At 59.2% G+C, this 22,010-nt stretch overlaps 4 protein-coding genes across 4 annotated transcripts; all 4 read left to right on the top strand.

Annotated features, from left to right (window-relative positions):
- The first annotated feature begins 1,074 nt into the window (after positions 1-1,074).
- Positions 1,075-1,839, top strand: LOC134370457 (annexin-2 receptor-like). Its single transcript, XM_063087565.1, has one exon. It carries the CDS (start codon positions 1,075-1,077, stop codon positions 1,837-1,839), a length of 765 nt encoding a protein of 254 aa, XP_062943635.1.
- A 5,853-nt stretch (positions 1,840-7,692) lies between these two features.
- LOC134370456 (annexin-2 receptor-like) lies at positions 7,693-8,457 on the top strand. The gene has a single exon (XM_063087564.1). The coding sequence runs from the start codon at positions 7,693-7,695 to the stop codon at positions 8,455-8,457; it is 765 nt and encodes a 254-aa protein (XP_062943634.1).
- Positions 8,458-13,780: 5,323 nt separating this feature from the next.
- Positions 13,781-14,545, top strand: LOC134370454 (annexin-2 receptor-like). The gene has a single exon (XM_063087563.1). The coding sequence runs from the start codon at positions 13,781-13,783 to the stop codon at positions 14,543-14,545; it is 765 nt and encodes a 254-aa protein (XP_062943633.1).
- A 5,582-nt stretch (positions 14,546-20,127) lies between these two features.
- LOC134370453 (annexin-2 receptor-like) lies at positions 20,128-20,892 on the top strand. The gene has a single exon (XM_063087562.1). The coding sequence runs from the start codon at positions 20,128-20,130 to the stop codon at positions 20,890-20,892; it is 765 nt and encodes a 254-aa protein (XP_062943632.1).
- Positions 20,893-22,010: the final 1,118 nt, after the last annotated feature.

Raw genomic sequence — 22,010 nt, 5'->3', positions numbered from 1 at the left:
CGTTTTGGTCTGGGGCCATCGCCCCTCCCGGCACACTTTTCCATCCTCGGCCCGCTAGTGCCGCTTTTCCATTCGCAGTATGTGGCGTGCTCCGTTTTGGTCTGGGGCCAGCGCCCCTCCCGGCACACTTTTCCCTCCGAGGCCCGCTAGTGCCGTTTTTCCATTCGTACTATGGGGCGTCTTCCGTTTTTGGTCTGGGGCCAGCGCCACTCCCCGCACACTTTTCAGCCCGAGGCGCGCTAGTGCCGTTTTTCCATTCGCAGTATGTGGCGTGCTCCGTTTTGGTCTGGGGCCAGCGCCCCTCCCGGCACACGTTTCCGTCCTCGGCCCGCTAGTGCCGTTTTTCCATTCGCATTAGCGGGCGCCTGCCGGTGTTTTTTCCAACGTGCCGTTCCCGATTCCGTATTGTTTTCGGTGTGTGTGTGGCCGTGAACGGCGTACACGGTCTTTCTGTTTTTTCTGTAGCCCGCCACAGCTGTTACCACGATGCCCTCTGGAGTCATATATGACGCGTCCGCTGAGGATGTGGTGGGGCTGGGAAACCGTTCACGCCGGGCCGCGGGTCCGCGCGCATGTCCGTCAGAAATTTTGTCCAAATCCACATGTGGAGACGGGGACCGGTTCGAGTGGCCATAAAACAGACAATGAGGGTGCGCCCTGTCTTTCACGTTGCCTTCGGGTGTCCGTTTGCCGCAGACGCTGGCAGGAACTGTTCCCAAGTGCCTCTCTGGAGTCGCGGACCGTACCCTGAGCGCGCGGTGCCGCGGGAAGGGTTTCGACCACGGGACAGAGGGACGCTCGGCGCGCAGCGCGACCCACGCGGACGTGATTTCTGACTCACCTAGAAGTCCATGGACGGTCGGGTACTTGGGAGCGTTTTAAATGGTTCTTCTGGCCTGAGAAAATGGAGCCGAAGCGTTACACGTACCAGCTTAGTTCTCAGCGGTCTCTTAATCGTAGCATATGGAAAAAACTCCGTTTTGCGGAGTCTGTATGGCTGGTTCTCAGAACTTGCTGTTGTTGTACATTTATTTCATTTCCGTTTGATTTCTCAGCTACGTTTTTCTATTCGAAATGTCTGGGTCTTACGGAGTCTCTCAAACTTTCGTTTTCCCTTGGTCTGTCATCTTTGCCTCGGCTCCGCCCCGAGCCCTGGAGAGCATAAATAGCGAGGCTGGTGTCCTGCTGACCATTGTGCCTGGTCCATCAGCGCCCCCGCTCGCAGCGTCCTGCTGGTCTGAGGCTGAAGCCATGGAGCGGCACTTCCCCGGCTGTCTGAAGCAGGATTGGGATTGCCCAGAGGTGACGTCAGAGTCCCAGCCTCCGACGATCCTGAGCTCAGAAGATCGCGGTCCGTGGCCTGTCCCCGTGTACCCTGTTCTAGTAGAGCTCTCGTGCGACAGCGGTGATGGCTGTGGGAATCTGCTTTCCAGTCCTTGGCGCCTTCGCTGGGTCGGCCTGCCAGACGGGCTCGGTCCCACGGTCCGGAGCACTTCGGAAACCAGCAGAGCCCAGCCCACTGCGTTTCCTCGGACTGGGACACACGACAAGCCAGGAGGTCCGATAGGAGCGGTGGACCGTGTAGAGGAAGTCGACAGACAGGCCATCCAGCAGCCTCCTTGGGCAGGCACGCCCCACCCTGGGGACACACAGCAGGACCCCGGGGCCTCTGACAGCGTGCCCCTTGTGGAGTGTCGCCGACCTCCCGCCCCCTACCGGTGGAGCAGCCACGCACTTCTGGCAGGAGGTCTGGAGTGGATTCGTCACATTGCTGGCGCCCTCGTCTCCATGATGTCATGGGGGTGCTGCCCTTTCATCTTTGGCACTAGAGACTATTAGCAGCAGCAGGAGCCTTTTGGGATCTTCCTATCTGAAGAAGATTCTCATTTTCAAAACGTGTCCACGTGGCAAATAAAAGTGCATTAAAACGGACGTTCCGTGTTCCTTGCCTATTCTCCGGACTGTTTCCTCCTTGAGTTTTCCAGGTCTCTTACCACTTGCAAGTTTTCTAGGCATTCATCTTCATTTCAAAATGTGATCCTAATAATTGTCTTTGTACGCTTTCGAGCTTTCAGAATTGTAATTTATGATTTTAGAATTTTCCCAAATTGATTTTAAAGTACAATTGGTTTCTTACTGTTTTTCTTCCTGTTGTGTTTTCTGATGTATGCGTCGTTTGTTTTCATTTACTCTCGTGTCACATCCCTTACGTTTTATAAGGTAAACGTAGCCCTCCCGCCATCCGCAGGCTTAGGCGTGTGTGCGGGCTCAGGACTGAGACTTGGTGAAAATCTCCCGGCAGCCGCCTGGACGACCGGGTGCACGCGGACCCCGGTCGAGCCCTGCATCCCCTCCCTGCTCCTTTTGCGTTCGAGGCCGGTCCCCACCTCCGGAGGCCGAGTCGGTAAAATGAAAGGAAAAGTTGAAGGCGACGTCTGGGCCACCAGAGGGACCGCGTACGGCCGCAGGACACCCTCTCCCTTTCACTTGCCTCGTCCCCGGTCGGTGCCCGCGGACGGAAACGCCCGGAGCGTGCCGGTTGACCCGCACGGACACACCCGCACACCTCGCGTGAGCCCGGGAGCGCAGCGACAGTCTCGCCACCCCCATCCCTGCACGTTTAATCTCCGAGGAGGCCGAGCACGCGAGGATGCCCTGGTGCACCCAGGACAGTCCTGCTAGTGCTGAAGCCTCCTGGGACTGTTCCTCTGGCACTGGGGCCACGTCCGGTGCCTTCGCTGTCCTCCCCCCACCGAGGCTCCGAACACGAGAACGACACGAAAGCGGTCGCCAGGGGGAGCCCCAGAGCCGGAGCGAACGTCAGCAGGAGGAGCTGGATCTCCCGGTGAGAGGCGGCCCGACCGCCCCGCCCAGCCTCCCCCACCTCGCATCGCGTTTCTCGGCCTGCACACCTGCCCGCCGACCCCCTTCGGGGTCACACACACTCCCAACGCGACTCCTGCGTGGACGCCGAGCTCCGGACGAGGGGACGTGGACAACTTCTCCTGGGACGCCGGCCAGTAGACCAGGCCGCCCTGCCCCGCAGAGTCTCCCCACGTGGCTGCTGCAGCGGGTCCCGGGCTCCCAGGGCAGACTCCGAAGCGTCTGCGGGGCTCGGGAGGCCGCGGACTGCATGACTGGAACCATGAATGACTCGTAGAAAACGTGGACAAATGGCTTTTATTACAACGTTTGGTATTGCAGGTCTTCCTAAGGAACGAAATAGTGTCTAAGGAAAGACGGCAATGATGGGTCCACTGAGCTCCATCAAGTGTCCACAAAACCTGGCTCCACGTGAACCACGACAGTCAAACGTGGACACGGGACTGGGGAGATGTGACTCCACAGACAGCTGCGAGGATTGAAAATTAAAACCTTGGCCCGAGCGCAAAATAAGACACACCAGGGGACAGGGACTCAACCGAAGTGTATTAGGCAGGCAAGATGAACAAGCGGGTGCCCTCGGGAACGTGGGAGCAGCCGCAGGGGGACTCGGGGTGGCCTTTTATATCCAGTTAGGCTGAGCTGGACGGTTCCTACTGGCTAAGGAGGAAGGGGCGGGGAGCGAGCGGGGTTGAAGCTGAGCTGGGACCTTCTCATTGGCTGCAAAATCGCGCGCGCGGGGGAAGTTGAGTGGCGGCTCGGGGACTCTTCTGCGTAGGGGTTTCCGGGAAACTTTCTCAGGCGCCGTTTTGTGTATCTGGGTCTTTACCGCCATTTTACTTTTCTGGGGGGAGGGCCTATTAGCCAACGATGATCAGAAGATCGATGTCATTAGGGCTGAAGATCACAACGGGGAAAAGGGCGGGGGAGGGAACAGGAGCCGCCACTAAGAGGGGCAGGTGGAACACCTTCCCGTGCACCCAAATGACAAAACATCACGTTCGCCGGATTTGTCCAAACGACAGTTCGGGAGACACGTGGGCCTGCACATCCTGACCTCGAGGGGAGTTTAAAAGTCACCAGCATAAGTGACGGGGGACTCCTCGAGTGTGAAGACAAACTTCCGTGACTAAGAACCACACGCACCGCGGGACTCGGAGTTAAGGTTAGAAACCGCGGCGGGGAATCAATGCCGGTTTCCTACACGAAGACGTCGCTAAAGCTGGACGTGCTCCGTGTAAACGTCACCGTCGCACGGCCAGTCCCTGACTCGTTAGGGTTAAGCGGTGACTTCCTGAGACTAAGAAGACATCGCAGGCAGGGCGAAATGAAAACGTGCTGGGAGGTAGACTCCGAAACTCGGTGAGAGCGCGGGGTCCTGCGACAGAGACGCGACCCGCCCAGGCAACGAGACTCGTTTGTCAGGACAAGACAGAGACGATCCGGATGGCTGTGGACGCAGGGAAAGAAAAAGTGCCACCTGGCTGGCTCAGCTCTATGCCCAACGCTCCCGAGAAGCGGCGGGGCGACCCTCGCAGCGGTGCTGCCCCCCAGGAACACGGTGCTCAGCGCACCCGGGGAGTCTGGAGCTGCAGGTTCGGAACGGCCAGATCGGTGCGATCCGTGGTGCTGCCGATGCGCCAATGTGGACGCCCAACAGCGGGATGTGCGGTCGCGGAGACGACGGGATTCCGGGAAAACGAAAGTACAGGGATCCTGCAAGTGGCGGCCACTAGCGGTATCGCTAACAACGCACACCCGTTTGGGCAGAGTCGGAGAAAATCGAGACACTCAGGAACAGTGAGAGACTCGGTGTACATACGTGCGATGACAGAGAAGTGTGCCGGTTTGGGATGCTGGCCCTAGACCAAAACGGAACAAACCAGGTTCTGCAAATGTCAAAACGGCACTAGGGGTCCTAGGACTGAGAAAGCAACCGCATGGAGGGACCGCGGAACTTTGCTCTTGCCACAACCAGCGATGGACGCAGCCAGAAAACTGTCAAGTCGACGCTGATCGCAAAGTGCTGATGAGGAGCCGAGGACAGGGTGCAAGGGACAGAGCGGCCACTGAAGAACGCGTCCCCAAGTAGTGGTTGCTGCCGCTTGAAAAGGCCGTTTGAACGCAACCCCGGGAATGCGACAGAGCGGCGCTGTCACCGCTCCACATGCAGCGGTCTCAACCTGCGTGCAGCGACCTACAAACCGCTAGTCCAGCTGGACTAGAAACTGCAACCAAAAACAATGGCCCGTGCCCCTATTGTACCCACGGCTGACAAAACGCCTTCGCGGAGCCCCTAACGGAGCCGGGACCAGCCTGGGTCAGCAGGGAGCATAGAGCGGTGCAGGTACCGAGAAACACCCGACTCGGGGAACCCATCGTGGCGATCGCGAACGGCACCAGCTGCGCCGGGCGCTCCTGGCACAGGGCCAAGGCAAGTCCCCCGGCGCGGTTCGCCTGTGGCCGCTGCGCGCGGGACCCGCCCATTGGAGAATCGAGCGGCGCTGGCACCCGGCCAAGGGCAGTGCTGGTGCCAAGGCAAAGGGCCCTTTGGAGCAATCGGTATTCCTGCCACGGACTTTCCGTCTGCCGGGAGAAATGAGCGACACTGAGTGTGAGACACAGTCCGCACGAGGAAACCAGCAGCTCTGCGACCCATCAAACGTGCCTTAAAAGAAAAGTGCTTGGATGCACCGCGGGAGAACTTTCCAGGGCTTGAGCCTTCCCCTCGCCCCTTTTTGCCAAACTGACACTAAACACCCATTTCCTAAAGGAAATACGGAGTTGCCGTTTTTCCATTCGCAGTATGGGGCGGGTTACGTTTTAGTCTGGGGCCAGCGTCCCTCCCGGCACACTTTTCCATCCTCGGCCCGCTAGTTCCGTTTTTCCATTCGCAGGATGTGGTGTGCTCCGTTTTGGTCTGGAGCCAGCGCCCCTCGCGGCTCACTTTTCCCTCCGAGGCCCGCTAGTGCCGTTTTTCCATTCGCACTATGGGGCGTCTTCTGTTTTGGTCTGGGGCCAGCACCCCTCTCGGCACACTTTTCCGCCCGAGGCGCGCTAGTGCCGTTTTTCCATTCGCACTATGGGGCGTCTTCCGTTTTGGTCTGGGGCCAGCGCCCCTCCCGGCACACTTTTCCATCCTAGGCCCGCTAGTGTCGTTTTTCCATTCGCAGGATGTGGCGTGCTCCGTTTTGGTCGGGCCAGCGCCCCTCCCGGCACACTTTTCCCTCCGAGGCCCGCTAGTGCCGTTTTTCCATTCGCACTATGGGGCGTCTTCCGTTTTGGTCTGGGGCCAGCACCCCTCTCGGCACACTTTTCCACCCGAGGCGCGCTAGTGCCGTTTTTCCATTCGCACTATGGGGCTTCTTCCGTTTTGGTCTGGGGCCAGCGCCCCTCCCGGCACACTTTTCCACCCGAGGCGCTCTAGTGCCGTTTTTCCATTCGCAGTATGTGGCGTGCTCCGTTTTGGTCTGGGGCCAGCGCCCCTCCCGGCACACTTTTCAGCCCGAGGCGCGCTAGTGCCTTTTTTCCATTCGTACTATGGGGTGTCTTCCGTTTTGGTCTGGGGCCAGCGCCCCTCCCGGCACACTTTTCCATCCTCGGCCCGCTAGTTCCGTTTTTCCCTTCGCAGGATGTGGCGTGCTCCGTTTTGGTCGGGCCAGCGCCCCTCCCGGCACACTTTTCCCTCCGAGGCCCGCTAGTTCCGTTTTTCCATTCGCGCTATGGGGCGTCTTCCGTTTTGGTCTGGGGCCATCGCCCCTCCCGGCACACTTTTCCATCCTCGGCCCGCTAGTGCCGCTTTTCCATTCGCAGTATGTGGCGTGCTCCGTTTTGGTCTGGGGCCAGCGCCCCTCCCGGCACACTTTTCCCTCCGAGGCCCGCTAGTGCCGTTTTTCCATTCGTACTATGGGGCGTCTTCCGTTTTTGGTCTGGGGCCAGCGCCACTCCCCGCACACTTTTCAGCCCGAGGCGCGCTAGTGCCGTTTTTCCATTCGCAGTATGTGGCGTGCTCCGTTTTGGTCTGGGGCCAGCGCCCCTCCCGGCACACGTTTCCGTCCTCGGCCCGCTAGTGCCGTTTTTCCATTCGCATTAGCGGGCGCCTGCCGGTGTTTTTTCCAACGTGCCGTTCCCGATTCCGTATTGTTTTCGGTGTGTGTGTGGCCGTGAACGGCGTACACGGTCTTTCTGTTTTTTCTGTAGCCCGCCACAGCTGTTACCACGATGCCCTCTGGAGTCATATATGACGCGTCCGCTGAGGATGTGGTGGGGCTGGGAAACCGTTCACGCCGGGCCGCGGGTCCGCGCGCGTGTCCGTCAGAAATTTTGTCCAAATCCACATGTGGAGACGGGGACCGGTTCGAGTGGCCATAAAACAGACAATGAGGGTGCGCCCTGTCTTTCACGTTGCCTTAGGGTGTCCGTTTGCCGCAGACGCTGGCAGGAACTGTTCCCAAGTGCCTCTCTGGAGTCGCGGACCGTACCCTGAGCGCGCGGTGCCGCGGGAAGGGTTTCGACCACGGGACAGAGGGACGCTCGGCGCGCAGCGCGACCCACGCGGACGTGATTTCTGACTCACCTAGAAGTCCATGGACGGTCGGGTACTTGGGAGCGTTTTAAATGGTTCTTCTGGCCTGAGAAAATGGAGCCGAAGCGTTACACGTACCAGCTTAGTTCTCAGCGGTCTCTTAATCGTAGCATATGGAAAAAACTCCGTTTTGCGGAGTCTGTATGGCTGGTTCTCAGAACTTGCTGTTGTTGTACATTTATTTCATTTCCGTTTGATTTCTCAGCTACGTTTTTCTATTCGAAATGTCTGGGTCTTACGGAGTCTCTCAAACTTTCGTTTTCCCTTGGTCTGTCATCTTTGCCTCGGCTCCGCCCCGAGCCCTGGAGAGCATAAATAGCGAGGCTGGTGTCCTGCTGACCATTGTGCCTGGTCCATCAGCGCCCCCGCTCGCAGCGTCCTGCTGGTCTGAGGCTGAAGCCATGGAGCGGCACTTCCCCGGCTGTCTGAAGCAGGATTGGGATTGCCCAGAGGTGACGTCAGAGTCCCAGCCTCCGACGATCCTGAGCTCAGAAGATCGCGGTCCGTGGCCTGTCCCCGTGTACCCTGTTCTAGTAGAGCTCTCGTGCGACAGCGGTGATGGCTGTGGGAATCTGCTTTCCAGTCCTTGGCGCCTTCGCTGGGTCGGCCTGCCAGACGGGCTCGGTCCCACGGTCCGGAGCACTTCGGAAACCAGCAGAGCCCAGCCCACTGCGTTTCCTCGGACTGGGACACACGACAAGCCAGGAGGTCCGATAGGAGCGGTGGACCGTGTAGAGGAAGTCGACAGACAGGCCATCCAGCAGCCTCCTTGGGCAGGCACGCCCCACCCTGGGGACACACAGCAGGACCCCGGGGCCTCTGACAGCGTGCCCCTTGTGGAGTGTCGCCGACCTCCCGCCCCCTACCGGTGGAGCAGCCACGCACTTCTGGCAGGAGGTCTGGAGTGGATTCGTCACATTGCTGGCGCCCTCGTCTCCATGATGTCATGGGGGTGCTGCCCTTTCATCTTTGGCACTAGAGACTATTAGCAGCAGCAGGAGCCTTTTGGGATCTTCCTATCTGAAGAAGATTCTCATTTTCAAAACGTGTCCACGTGGCAAATAAAAGTGCATTAAAACGGACGTTCCGTGTTCCTTGCCTATTCTCCGGACTGTTTCCTCCTTGAGTTTTCCAGGTCTCTTACCACTTGCAAGTTTTCTAGGCATTCATCTTCATTTCAAAATGTGATCCTAATAATTGTCTTTGTACGCTTTCGAGCTTTCAGAATTGTAATTTATGATTTTAGAATTTTCCCAAATTGATTTTAAAGTACAATTGGTTTCTTACTGTTTTTCTTCCTGTTGTGTTTTCTGATGTATGCGTCGTTTGTTTTCATTTACTCTCGTGTCACATCCCTTACGTTTTATAAGGTAAACGTAGCCCTCCCGCCATCCGCAGGCTTAGGCGTGTGTGCGGGCTCAGGACTGAGACTTGGTGAAAATCTCCCGGCAGCCGCCTGGACGACCGGGTGCACGCGGACCCCGGTCGAGCCCTGCATCCCCTCCCTGCTCCTTTTGCGTTCGAGGCCGGTCCCCACCTCCGGAGGCCGAGTCGGTAAAATGAAAGGAAAAGTTGAAGGCGACGTCTGGGCCACCAGAGGGACCGCGTACGGCCGCAGGACACCCTCTCCCTTTCACTTGCCTCGTCCGCGGTCGGTGCCCGCGGACGGAAACGCCCGGAGCGTGCCGGTTGACCCGCACGGACACACCCGCACACCTCGCGTGAGCCCGGGAGCGCAGCGACAGTCTCGCCACCCCCATCCCTGCACGTTTAATCTCCGAGGAGGCCGAGCACGCGAGGATGCCCTGGTGCACCCAGGACAGTCCTGCTAGTGCTGAAGCCTCCTGGGACTGTTCCTCTGGCACTGGGGCCACGTCCGGTGCCTTCGCTGTCCTCCCCCCACCGAGGCTCCGAACACGAGAACGACACGAAAGCGGTCGCCAGGGGGAGCCCCAGAGCCGGAGCGAACGTCAGCAGGAGGAGCTGGATCTCCCGGTGAGAGGCGGCCCGACCGCCCCGCCCAGCCTCCCCCACCTCGCATCGCGTTTCTCGGCCTGCACACCTGCCCGCCGACCCCCTTCGGGGTCACACACACTCCCAACGCGACTCCTGCGTGGACGCCGAGCTCCGGACGAGGGGACGTGGACAACTTCTCCTGGGACGCCGGCCAGTAGACCAGGCCGCCCTGCCCCGCAGAGTCTCCCCACGTGGCTGCTGCAGCGGGTCCCGGGCTCCCAGGGCAGACTCCGAAGCGTCTGCGGGGCTCGGGAGGCCGCGGACTGCATGACTGGAACCATGAATGACTCGTGGAAAACGTGGACAAATGGCTTTTATTACAACGTTTGGTATTGCAGGTCTTCCTAAGGAACGAAATAGTGTCTAAGGAATGACGGCAATGATGGGTCCACTGAGCTCCATCAAGTGTCCACAAAACCTGGCTCCACGTGAACCACGACAGTCAAACGTGGACACGGGACTGGGGAGATGTGACTCCACAGACAGCTGCGAGGATTGAAAGTTAAAACCTTGGCCCGAGCGCAAAATAAGACACACCAGGGGACAGGGACTCAACCGAAGTGTATTAGGCAGGCAAGATGAACAAGCGGGTGCCCTCGGGAACGTGGGAGCAGCCGCAGGGGGACTCGGGGTGGCCTTTTATATCCAGTTAGGCTGAGCTGGACGGTTCCTACTGGCTAAGGAGGAAGGGGCGGGGAGCGAGCGGGGTTGAAGCTGAGCTGGGACCTTCTCATTGGCTGCAAAATCGCGCGCGCGGGGGAAGTTGAGTGGCGGCGCGGGGACTCTTCTGCGTGGGGGTTTCCGGGAAACTTTCTCAGGCGCCGTTTTGTGTATCTGGGTCTTTACCGCCATTTTACTTTTCTGGGGGGAGGGCCTATTAGCCAACGATGATCAGATGATCGATGTCATTAGGGCCGAAGATCACAACGGGGAAAAGGGCGGGGGAGGGAACAGGAGCCGCCACTAAGAGGGGCAGGTGGAACACCTTCCCGTGCACCCAAATGACAAAACATCACGTTCGCCGGATTTGTCCAAACGACAGTTCGGGAGACACGTGGGCCTGCACATCCTGACCTCGAGGGGAGTTTAAAAGTCACCAGCATAAGTGACGGGGGACTCCTCGAGTGTGAAGACAAACTTCCGTGACTAAGAACCACACGCACCGCGGGACTCGGAGTTAAGGTTAGAAACCGCGGCGGGGAATCAATGCCGGTTTCCTACACGAAGACGTCGCTAAAGCTGGACGTGCTCCGTGTAAACGTCACCGTCGCACGGCCAGTCCCTGACTCGTTAGGGTTAAGCGGTGACTTCCTGAGACTAAGAAGACATCGCAGGCAGGGCGAAATGAAAACGTGCTGGGAGGTAGACTCCGAAACTCGGTGAGAGCGCGGGGTCCTGCGACAGAGACGCGACCCGCCCAGGCAACGAGACTCGTTTGTCAGGACAAGACAGAGACGATCCGGATGGCTGTGGACGCAGGGAAAGAAAAAGTGCCACCTGGCTGGCTCAGCTCTATGCCCAACGCTCCCGAGAAGCGGCGGGGCGACCCTCGCAGCGGTGCTGCCCCCCAGGAACACGGTGCTCAGCGCACCCGGGGAGTCTGGAGCTGCAGGTTCGGAACGGCCAGATCGGTGCGATCCGTGGTGCTGCCGATGCGCCAATGTGGACGCCCAACAGCGGGATGTGCGGTCGCGGAGACGACGGGATTCCGGGAAAACGAAAGTACAGGGATCCTGCAAGTGGCGGCCACTAGCGGTATCGCTAACAACGCACACCCGTTTGGGCAGAGTCGGAGAAAATCGAGACACTCAGGAACAGTGAGAGACTCGGTGTAAATACGTGCGATGACAGAAAAGTGTGCCGGTTTGGGATGATGGCCCTAGACCAAAACGGAACAAACCAGGTTCTGCAAATGTCAGAACGGCACTAGGGGTCCTAGGACTGAGAAAGCAACCGCATGGAGGGACCGCGGAACTTTGCTCTTGCCACAACCAGCGATGGACGCAGCCAAAAAACTGTCAAGTCGACGCTGATCGCAAAGTGCTGATGCGGAGCCGAGGACAGGGTGCAAGGGACAGAGCGGCCACTGAAGAACGCGTCCCCAAGTAGTGGTTGCTGCCGCTTGAAAAGGCCGTTTGAACGCAACCCCGGGAATGCGACAGAGCGGCGCTGTCACCGCTCCACATGCAGCGGGCTCAACCTGCGTGCAGCGACCTACAAACCGCTAGTCCGGCTGGACTAGAAACTGCGACCAAAAACAACGGCCCGTGCCCCTATCGTACCCACGGCTGACAAAACACCTTCGCGGAGCCCCTAACGGAGCCGGGAGCAGCCTGGGTCAGCAGGGAGCATAGAGCGGTGCAGGTACCGAGAAACACCCGACTCGGGGAACCCATCGTGGCGATCGCGAACGGCACCAGCTGCGCCGGGCGCTCCTGGCACAGGGCCAAGGCAAGTCCCCCGGCGCGGTTCGCCTGTGGCCCCTGCGCGCGGGACCCGCCCATTGGAGAATCGAGCGGCGCTGGCACCCGGCCAAGGGCAGTGCTGGTGCCAAGGCAAAGGGCCCTTTGGAGCAATCGGTATTCCTGCCACGGACTTTCCGTCTGCCGGGAGAAATGAGCGACACTGAGTGTGAGACACAGTCCGCACGAGGAAACCAGCGGCTCTGCGACCCATCAAACGTGCCTTAAAAGAAAAGTGCTTGGATGCACCGCGGGAGAACTTACCAGGGCTTGAGCCTTCCCCTCGCCCCTTTTTGCCAAACTGACACTAAACACCCATTTCCTAAAGGAAATACGGAGTTGCCGTTTTTCCATTCGCAGTATGGGGCGGGTTACGTTTTGGTCTGGGGCCAGCGTCCCTCCCGGCACACTTTTCCATCCTAGGCCCGCTAGTTCCGTTTTTCCATTCGCAGGATGTGGCGTGCTCCGTTTTGGTCTGGGGCCAGCGCCCCTCGCGGCACACTTTTCCCTCCCAGGCCCGCTAGTTCCGTTTTTCCATTCGCACTATGGGGCGTCTTCCGTTTTGGTCTGGGGCCAGCGCCCCTCCCGGCACACTTTTCCATCCTCGGCCCGCTAGTTCCGTTTTTCCATTCGCAGGATGTGGCGTGCTCCGTTTTGGTCGGGCCAGCGCCCCTCCTGGCACAGGCACACTTTTCCCTCCGAGGCCCGCTAGTTCCGTTTTTCCATTCGCACTATGGGGCGTCTTCCGTTTTGGTCTGGGGCCAGCGCCCCTCCCGGCACACTTTTCCGCCCGAGGCGCGCTAGTGCCGTTTTTCCATTCGCACTATGGGGCGTCTTCCGTTTTGGTCTGGGGCCAGCGCCCCTCCCGGCACACTTTTCCACCCGAGGCGCGCTAGTGCCGTTTTTCCAGTCGTACTATGGGGTGTCTTCCGTTTTGGTCTTGGGCCAGCGCCCCTCCCGGGACACTTTTCCATCCGAGGCCCGCTATTGCCGTTTTCCCATTCGCAGTATGTGGCGTGCTCCGGTTTGGTCTGGGGCCAGCGCCCCTCCCGGCACACGTTTCCGTCCTCGGCCCGCTAGTGCCGTTTTTCCATTCGCATTAGCGGGCGCCTGCCGGTGTTTTTTCCAACGTGCCGTTCCCGATTCCGTATTGTTTTCGGTGTGTGTGTGGCCGTGAACGGCGTACACGGTCTTTCTGTTTTTTCTGTAGCCCGCCACAGCTGTTACCACGATGCCCTCTGGAGTCATATATGACGCGTCCGCTGAGGATGTGGTGGGGCTGGGAAGCCGTTCACGCCGGGCCGCGGGTCCGCGCGCGTGTCCGTCGCCAGAGGCCCCTGCAGGAATTTTGTCCAAATCCACATGTGGAGACGGGGACCGGTTCGAGTGGCCATAAAACAGACAATGAGGGTGCGCCCTGTCTTTCACGTTGCCTTCGGGTGTCCGTTTGCCGCAGACGCTGGCAGGAACTGTTCCCAAGTGCCTCTCTGGAGTCGCGGACCGTACCCTGAGCGCGCGGTGCCGCGGGAAGGGTTTCGACCACGGGACAGAGGGACGCTCGGCGCGCAGCGCGACCCACGCGGACGTGATTTCTGACTCACCTAGAAGTCCATGGACGGTCGGGTACTTGGGAGCGTTTTAAATGGTTCTTCTGGCCTGAGAAAATGGAGCCGAAGCGTTACACGTACCAGCTTAGTTCTCAGCGGTCTCTTAATCGTAGCATATGGAAAAAACTCCGTTTTGCGGAGTCTGTATGGCTGGTTCTCAGAACTTGCTGTTGTTGTACATTTATTTCATTTCCGTTTGATTTCTCAGCTACGTTTTTCTATTCGAAATGTCTGGGTCTTACGGAGTCTCTCAAACTTTCGTTTTCCCTTGGTCTGTCATCTTTGCCTCGGCTCCGCCCCGAGCCCTGGAGAGCATAAATAGCGAGGCTGGTGTCCTGCTGACCATTGTGCCTGGTCCATCAGCGCCCCCGCTCGCAGCGTCCTGCTGGTCTGAGGCTGAAGCCATGGAGCGGCACTTCCCCGGCTGTCTGAAGCAGGATTGGGATTGCCCAGAGGTGACGTCAGAGTCCCAGCCTCCGACGATCCTGAGCTCAGAAGATCGCGGTCCGTGGCCTGTCCCCGTGTACCCTGTTCTAGTAGAGCTCTCGTGCGACAGCGGTGATGGCTGTGGGAATCTGCTTTCCAGTCCTTGGCGCCTTCGCTGGGTCGGCCTGCCAGACGGGCTCGGTCCCACGGTCCGGAGCACTTCGGAAACCAGCAGAGCCCAGCCCACTGCGTTTCCTCGGACTGGGACACACGACAAGCCAGGAGGTCCGATAGGAGCGGTGGACCGTGTAGAGGAAGTCGACAGACAGGCCATCCAGCAGCCTCCTTGGGCAGGCACGCCCCACCCTGGGGACACACAGCAGGACCCCGGGGCCTCTGACAGCGTGCCCCTTGTGGAGTGTCGCCGACCTCCCGCCCCCTACCGGTGGAGCAGCCACGCACTTCTGGCAGGAGGTCTGGAGTGGATTCGTCACATTGCTGGCGCCCTCGTCTCCATGATGTCATGGGGGTGCTGCCCTTTCATCTTTGGCACTAGAGACTATTAGCAGCAGCAGGAGCCTTTTGGGATCTTCCTATCTGAAGAAGATTCTCATTTTCAAAACGTGTCCACGTGGCAAATAAAAGTGCATTAAAACGGACGTTCCGTGTTCCTTGCCTATTCTCCGGACTGTTTCCTCCTTGAGTTTTCCAGGTCTCTTACCACTTGCAAGTTTTCTAGGCATTCATCTTCATTTCAAAATGTGATCCTAATAATTGTCTTTGTACGCTTTCGAGCTTTCAGAATTGTAATTTATGATTTTAGAATTTTCCCAAATTGATTTTAAAGTACAATTGGTTTCTTACTGTTTTTCTTCCTGTTGTGTTTTCTGATGTATGCGTCGTTTGTTTTCATTTACTCTCGTGTCACATCCCTTACGTTTTATAAGGTAAACGTAGCCCTCCCGCCATCCGCAGGCTTAGGCGTGTGTGCGGGCTCAGGACTGAGACTTGGTGAAAATCTCCCGGCAGCCGCCTGGACGACCGGGTGCACGCGGACCCCGGTCGAGCCCTGCATCCCCTCCCTGCTCCTTTTGCGTTCGAGGCCGGTCCCCACCTCCGGAGGCCGAGTCGGTAAAATGAAAGGAAAAGTTGAAGGCGACGTCTGGGCCACCAGAGGGACCGCGTACGGCCGCAGGACACCCTCTCCCTTTCACTTGCCTCGTCCCCGGTCGGTGCCCGCGGACGGAAACGCCCGGAGCGTGCCGGTTGACCCGCACGGACACACCCGCACACCTCGCGTGAGCCCGGGAGCGCAGCGACAGTCTCGCCACCCCCATCCCTGCACGTTTAATCTCCGAGGAGGCCGAGCACGCGAGGATGCCCTGGTGCACCCAGGACAGTCCTGCTAGTGCTGAAGCCTCCTGGGACTGTTCCTCTGGCACTGGGGCCACGTCCGGTGCCTTCGCTGTCCTCCCCCCACCGAGGCTCCGAACACGAGAACGACACGAAAGCGGTCGCCAGGGGGAGCCCCAGAGCCGGAGCGAACGTCAGCAGGAGGAGCTGGATCTCCCGGTGAGAGGCGGCCCGACCGCCCCGCCCAGCCTCCCCCACCTCGCATCGCGTTTCTCGGCCTGCACACCTGCCCGCCGACCCCCTTCGGGGTCACACACACTCCCAACGCGACTCCTGCGTGGACGCCGAGCTCCGGACGAGGGGACGTGGACAACTTCTCCTGGGACGCCGGCCAGTAGACCAGGCCGCCCTGCCCCGCAGAGTCTCCCCACGTGGCTGCTGCAGCGGGTCCCGGGCTCCCAGGGCAGACTCCGAAGCGTCTGCGGGGCTCGGGAGGCCGCGGACTGCATGACTGGAACCATGAATGACTCGTAGAAAACGTGGACAAATGGCTTTTATTACAACGTTTGGTATTGCAGGTCTTCCTAAGGAACGAAATAGTGTCTAAGGAAAGACGGCAATGATGGGTCCACTGAGCTCCATCAAGTGTCCACAAAACCTGGCTCCACGTGAACCACGACAGTCAAACGTGGACACGGGACTGGGGAGATGTGACTCCACAGACAGCTGCGAGGATTGAAAATTAAAACCTTGGCCCGAGCGCAAAATAAGACACACCAGGGGACAGGGACTCAACCGAAGTGTATTAGGCAGGCAAGATGAACAAGCGGGTGCCCTCGGGAACGTGGGAGCAGCCGCAGGGGGACTCGGGGTGGCCTTTTATATCCAGTTAGGCTGAGCTGGACGGTTCCTACTGGCTAAGGAGGAAGGGGCGGGGAGCGAGCGGGGTTGAAGCTGAGCTGGGACCTTCTCATTGGCTGCAAAATCGCGCGCGCGGGGGAAGTTGAGTGGCGGCTCGGGGACTCTTCTGCGTAGGGGTTTCCGGGAAACTTTCTCAGGCGCCGTTTTGTGTATCTGGGTCTTTACCGCCATTTTACTTTTCTGGGGGGAGGGCCTATTAGCCAACGATGATCAGAAGATCGATGTCATTAGGGCTGAAGATCACAACGGGGAAAAGGGCGGGGGAGGGAACAGGAGCCGCCACTAAGAGGGGCAGGTGGAACACCTTCCCGTGCACCCAAATGACAAAACATCACGTTCGCCGGATTTGTCCAAACGACAGTTCGGGAGACACGTGGGCCTGCACATCCTGACCTCGAGGGGAGTTTAAAAGTCACCAGCATAAGTGACGGGGGACTCCTCGAGTGTGAAGACAAACTTCCGTGACTAAGAACCACACGCACCGCGGGACTCGGAGTTAAGGTTAGAAACCGCGGCGGGGAATCAATGCCGGTTTCCTACACGAAGACGTCGCTAAAGCTGGACGTGCTCCGTGTAAACGTCACCGTCGCACGGCCAGTCCCTGACTCGTTAGGGTTAAGCGGTGACTTCCTGAGACTAAGAAGACATCGCAGGCAGGGCGAAATGAAAACGTGCTGGGAGGTAGACTCCGAAACTCGGTGAGAGCGCGGGGTCCTGCGACAGAGACGCGACCCGCCCAGGCAACGAGACTCGTTTGTCAGGACAAGACAGAGACGATCCGGATGGCTGTGGACGCAGGGAAAGAAAAAGTGCCACCTGGCTGGCTCAGCTCTATGCCCAACGCTCCCGAGAAGCGGCGGGGCGACCCTCGCAGCGGTGCTGCCCCCCAGGAACACGGTGCTCAGCGCACCCGGGGAGTCTGGAGCTGCAGGTTCGGAACGGCCAGATCGGTGCGATCCGTGGTGCTGCCGATGCGCCAATGTGGACGCCCAACAGCGGGATGTGCGGTCGCGGAGACGACGGGATTCCGGGAAAACGAAAGTACAGGGATCCTGCAAGTGGCGGCCACTAGCGGTATCGCTAACAACGCACACCCGTTTGGGCAGAGTCGGAGAAAATCGAGACACTCAGGAACAGTGAGAGACTCGGTGTACATACGTGCGATGACAGAGAAGTGTGCCGGTTTGGGATGCTGGCCCTAGACCAAAACGGAACAAACCAGGTTCTGCAAATGTCAAAACGGCACTAGGGGTCCTAGGACTGAGAAAGCAACCGCATGGAGGGACCGCGGAACTTTGCTCTTGCCACAACCAGCGATGGACGCAGCCAGAAAACTGTCAAGTCGACGCTGATCGCAAAGTGCTGATGAGGAGCCGAGGACAGGGTGCAAGGGACAGAGCGGCCACTGAAGAACGCGTCCCCAAGTAGTGGTTGCTGCCGCTTGAAAAGGCCGTTTGAACGCAACCCCGGGAATGCGACAGAGCGGCGCTGTCACCGCTCCACATGCAGCGGTCTCAACCTGCGTGCAGCGACCTACAAACCGCTAGTCCAGCTGGACTAGAAACTGCAACCAAAAACAACGGCCCGTGCCCCTATTGTACCCACGGCTGACAAAACGCCTTCGCGGAGCCCCTAACGGAGCCGGGACCAGCCTGGGTCAGCAGGGAGCATAGAGCGGTGCAGGTACCGAGAAACACCCGACTCGGGGAACCCATCGTGGCGATCGCGAACGGCACCAGCTGCGCCGGGCGCTCCTGGCACAGGGCCAAGGCAAGTCCCCCGGCGCGGTTCGCCTGTGGCCGCTGCGCGCGGGACCCGCCCATTGGAGAATCGAGCGGCGCTGGCACCCGGCCAAGGGCAGTGCTGGTGCCAAGGCAAAGGGCCCTTTGGAGCAATCGGTATTCCTGCCACGGACTTTCCGTCTGCCGGGAGAAATGAGCGACACTGAGTGTGAGACACAGTCCGCACGAGGAAACCAGCAGCTCTGCGACCCATCAAACGTGCCTTAAAAGAAAAGTGCTTGGATGCACCGCGGGAGAACTTTCCAGGGCTTGAGCCTTCCCCTCGCCCCTTTTTGCCAAACTGACACTAAACACCCATTTCCTAAAGGAAATACGGAGTTGCCGTTTTTTCCATTCGCAGTATGGGGCGGGTTACGTTTTAGTCTGGGGCCAGCGTCCCTCCCGGCACACATTTCCATCCTCGGCCAGCTAGTTCCGTTTTTCCATTCGCAGGATGTGGCGTGCTCCGTTTTGGTCGGGCCAGCGCCCCTCCCGGCACACTTTTCCCTCCGAGGCCCGCTAGTGCCGTTTTTCCATTCGCACTATGGGGCGTCTTCTGTTTTGGTCTGGGGCCAGCACACCTCTGGGCACACTTTTCCGCCCGAGGCGCGCTAGTGCCGTTTTTCCATTCGCACTATGGGGCGTCTTCCGTTTTGGTCTGGGGCCAGCGCCCCTCCCGGCACACTTTTCCATCCTAGGCCCGCTAGTGTCGTTTTTCCATTCGCATGATGTGGCGTGCTCCGTTTTGGTCGGGCCAGCGCCCCTCCCGGCACACTTTTCCCTCCGAGGCCCGCTAGTTCCGTTTTTCCATTCGCGCTATGGGGCGTCTTCCGTTTTGGTCTGGGGCCATCGCCCCTCCCGGCACACTTTTCCATCCTCGGCCCGCTAGTGCCGTTTTTCCATTCGCAGTATGTGGCGTGCTCCGTTTTGGTCTGGGGCCAGCGCCCCTCCCGGCACACTTTTCCCTCCGAGGCCCGCTAGTGCCGTTTTTCCATTCGTACTATGGGGCGTCTTCCGTTTTTGGTCTGGGGCCAGCGCCCCTCCCGGCACACTTTTCCATCCTCGGCCCGCTAGTTCCGTTTTTCCATTCGCAGGATGTGGCGTGCTCCGTTTTGGTCGGGCCAGCGCCCCTCCCGGCACAGGCACACTTTTCCCTCCGAGGCCCGCTAGTTCCGTTTTTCCATTCGCACTATGGGGCGTCTTCCGTTTTGGTCTGGGGCCAGCGCCCCTCGCGGCACACTTTTCAGCCCGAGGCGCGCTAGTGCCGTTTTTCCATTCGCAGTATGTGGCGTGCTCCGTTTTGGTCTGGGGCCAGCGCCCCTCCCGGCACACGTTTCCGTCCTCGGCCCGCTAGTGCCGTTTTTCCATTCGCATTAGCGGGCGCCTGCCGGTGTTTTTTCCAACGTGCCGTTCCCGATTCCGTATTGTTTTCGGTGTGTGTGTGGCCGTGAACGGCGTACACGGTCTTTCTGTTTTTTCTGTAGCCCGCCACAGCTGTTACCACGATGCCCTCTGGAGTCATATATGACGCGTCCGCTGAGGATGTGGTGGGGCTGGGAAACCGTTCACGCCGGGCCGCGGGTCCGCGCGCGTGTCCGTCAGAAATTTTGTCCAAATCCACATGTGGAGACGGGGACCGGTTCGAGTGGCCATAAAACAGACAATGAGGGTGCGCCCTGTCTTTCACGTTGCCTTAGGGTGTCCGTTTGCCGCAGACGCTGGCAGGAACTGTTCCCAAGTGCCTCTCTGGAGTCGCGGACCGTACCCTGAGCGCGCGGTGCCGCGGGAAGGGTTTCGACCACGGGACAGAGGGACGCTCGGCGCGCAGCGCGACCCACGCGGACGTGATTTCTGACTCACCTAGAAGTCCATGGACGGTCGGGTACTTGGGAGCGTTTTAAATGGTTCTTCTGGCCTGAGAAAATGGAGCCGAAGCGTTACACGTACCAGCTTAGTTCTCAGCGGTCTCTTAATCGTAGCATATGGAAAAAACTCCGTTTTGCGGAGTCTGTATGGCTGGTTCTCAGAACTTGCTGTTGTTGTACATTTATTTCATTTCCGTTTGATTTCTCAGCTACGTTTTTCTATTCGAAATGTCTGGGTCTTACGGAGTCTCTCAAACTTTCGTTTTCCCTTGGTCTGTCATCTTTGCCTCGGCTCCGCCCCGAGCCCTGGAGAGCATAAATAGCGAGGCTGGTGTCCTGCTGACCATTGTGCCTGGTCCATCAGCGCCCCCGCTCGCAGCGTCCTGCTGGTCTGAGGCTGAAGCCATGGAGCGGCACTTCCCCGGCTGTCTGAAGCAGGATTGGGATTGCCCAGAGGTGACGTCAGAGTCCCAGCCTCCGACGATCCTGAGCTCAGAAGATCGCGGTCCGTGGCCTGTCCCCGTGTACCCTGTTCTAGTAGAGCTCTCGTGCGACAGCGGTGATGGCTGTGGGAATCTGCTTTCCAGTCCTTGGCGCCTTCGCTGGGTCGGCCTGCCAGACGGGCTCGGTCCCACGGTCCGGAGCACTTCGGAAACCAGCAGAGCCCAGCCCACTGCGTTTCCTCGGACTGGGACACACGACAAGCCAGGAGGTCCGATAGGAGCGGTGGACCGTGTAGAGGAAGTCGACAGACAGGCCATCCAGCAGCCTCCTTGGGCAGGCACGCCCCACCCTGGGGACACACAGCAGGACCCCGGGGCCTCTGACAGCGTGCCCCTTGTGGAGTGTCGCCGACCTCCCGCCCCCTACCGGTGGAGCAGCCACGCACTTCTGGCAGGAGGTCTGGAGTGGATTCGTCACATTGCTGGCGCCCTCGTCTCCATGATGTCATGGGGGTGCTGCCCTTTCATCTTTGGCACTAGAGACTATTAGCAGCAGCAGGAGCCTTTTGGGATCTTCCTATCTGAAGAAGATTCTCATTTTCAAAACGTGTCCACGTGGCAAATAAAAGTGCATTAAAACGGACGTTCCGTGTTCCTTGCCTATTCTCCGGACTGTTTCCTCCTTGAGTTTTCCAGGTCTCTTACCACTTGCAAGTTTTCTAGGCATTCATCTTCATTTCAAAATGTGATCCTAATAATTGTCTTTGTACGCTTTCGAGCTTTCAGAATTGTAATTTATGATTTTAGAATTTTCCCAAATTGATTTTAAAGTACAATTGGTTTCTTACTGTTTTTCTTCCTGTTGTGTTTTCTGATGTATGCGTCGTTTGTTTTCATTTACTCTCGTGTCACATCCCTTACGTTTTATAAGGTAAACGTAGCCCTCCCGCCATCCGCAGGCTTAGGCGTGTGTGCGGGCTCAGGACTGAGACTTGGTGAAAATCTCCCGGCAGCCGCCTGGACGACCGGGTGCACGCGGACCCCGGTCGAGCCCTGCATCCCCTCCCTGCTCCTTTTGCGTTCGAGGCCGGTCCCCACCTCCGGAGGCCGAGTCGGTAAAATGAAAGGAAAAGTTGAAGGCGACGTCTGGGCCACCAGAGGGACCGCGTACGGCCGCAGGACACCCTCTCCCTTTCACTTGCCTCGTCCCCGGTCGGTGCCCACGGACGGAAACGCCCGGAGCGTGCCGGTTGACCCGCACGGACACACCCGCACACCTCGCGTGAGCCCGGGAGCGCAGCGACAGTCTCGCCACCCCCATCCCTGCACGTTTAATCTCCGAGGAGGCCGAGCACGCGAGGATGCCCTGGTGCACCCAGGACAGTCCTGCTAGTGCTGAAGCCTCCTGGGACTGTTCCTCTGGCACTGGGGCCACGTCCGGTGCCTTCGCTGTCCTCCCCCCACCGAGGCTCCGAACACGAGAACGACACGAAAGCGGTCGCCAGGGGGAGCCCCAGAGCCGGAGCGAACGTCAGCAGGAGGAGCTGGATCTCCCGGTGAGAGGCGGCCCGACCGCCCCGCCCAGCCTCCCCCACCTCGCATCGCGTTTCTCGGCCTGCACACCTGCCCGCCGACCCCCTTCGGGGTCACACACACTCCCAACGCGAC

Source organism: Cynocephalus volans, chromosome 2 (assembly GCF_027409185.1).
Source record: "Cynocephalus volans isolate mCynVol1 chromosome 2, mCynVol1.pri, whole genome shotgun sequence".
Lineage (NCBI taxonomy): Eukaryota > Metazoa > Chordata > Mammalia > Dermoptera > Cynocephalidae > Cynocephalus > Cynocephalus volans.
This window is presented reverse-complemented; position numbering and strand designations above follow the sequence as displayed.

Excerpts from the sequence above, each read along its gene's own strand:
- LOC134370454 (XM_063087563.1), top strand. The coding sequence starts at position 13,781 with ATGTCTGGGTCTTACGGAGTCTCTCAAACTTTCGTTTTCCCTTGGTCT.
- LOC134370456 (XM_063087564.1), top strand. The coding sequence starts at position 7,693 with ATGTCTGGGTCTTACGGAGTCTCTCAAACTTTCGTTTTCCCTTGGTCT.
- LOC134370453 (XM_063087562.1), top strand. The coding sequence starts at position 20,128 with ATGTCTGGGTCTTACGGAGTCTCTCAAACTTTCGTTTTCCCTTGGTCT.
- LOC134370457 (XM_063087565.1), top strand. The coding sequence starts at position 1,075 with ATGTCTGGGTCTTACGGAGTCTCTCAAACTTTCGTTTTCCCTTGGTCT.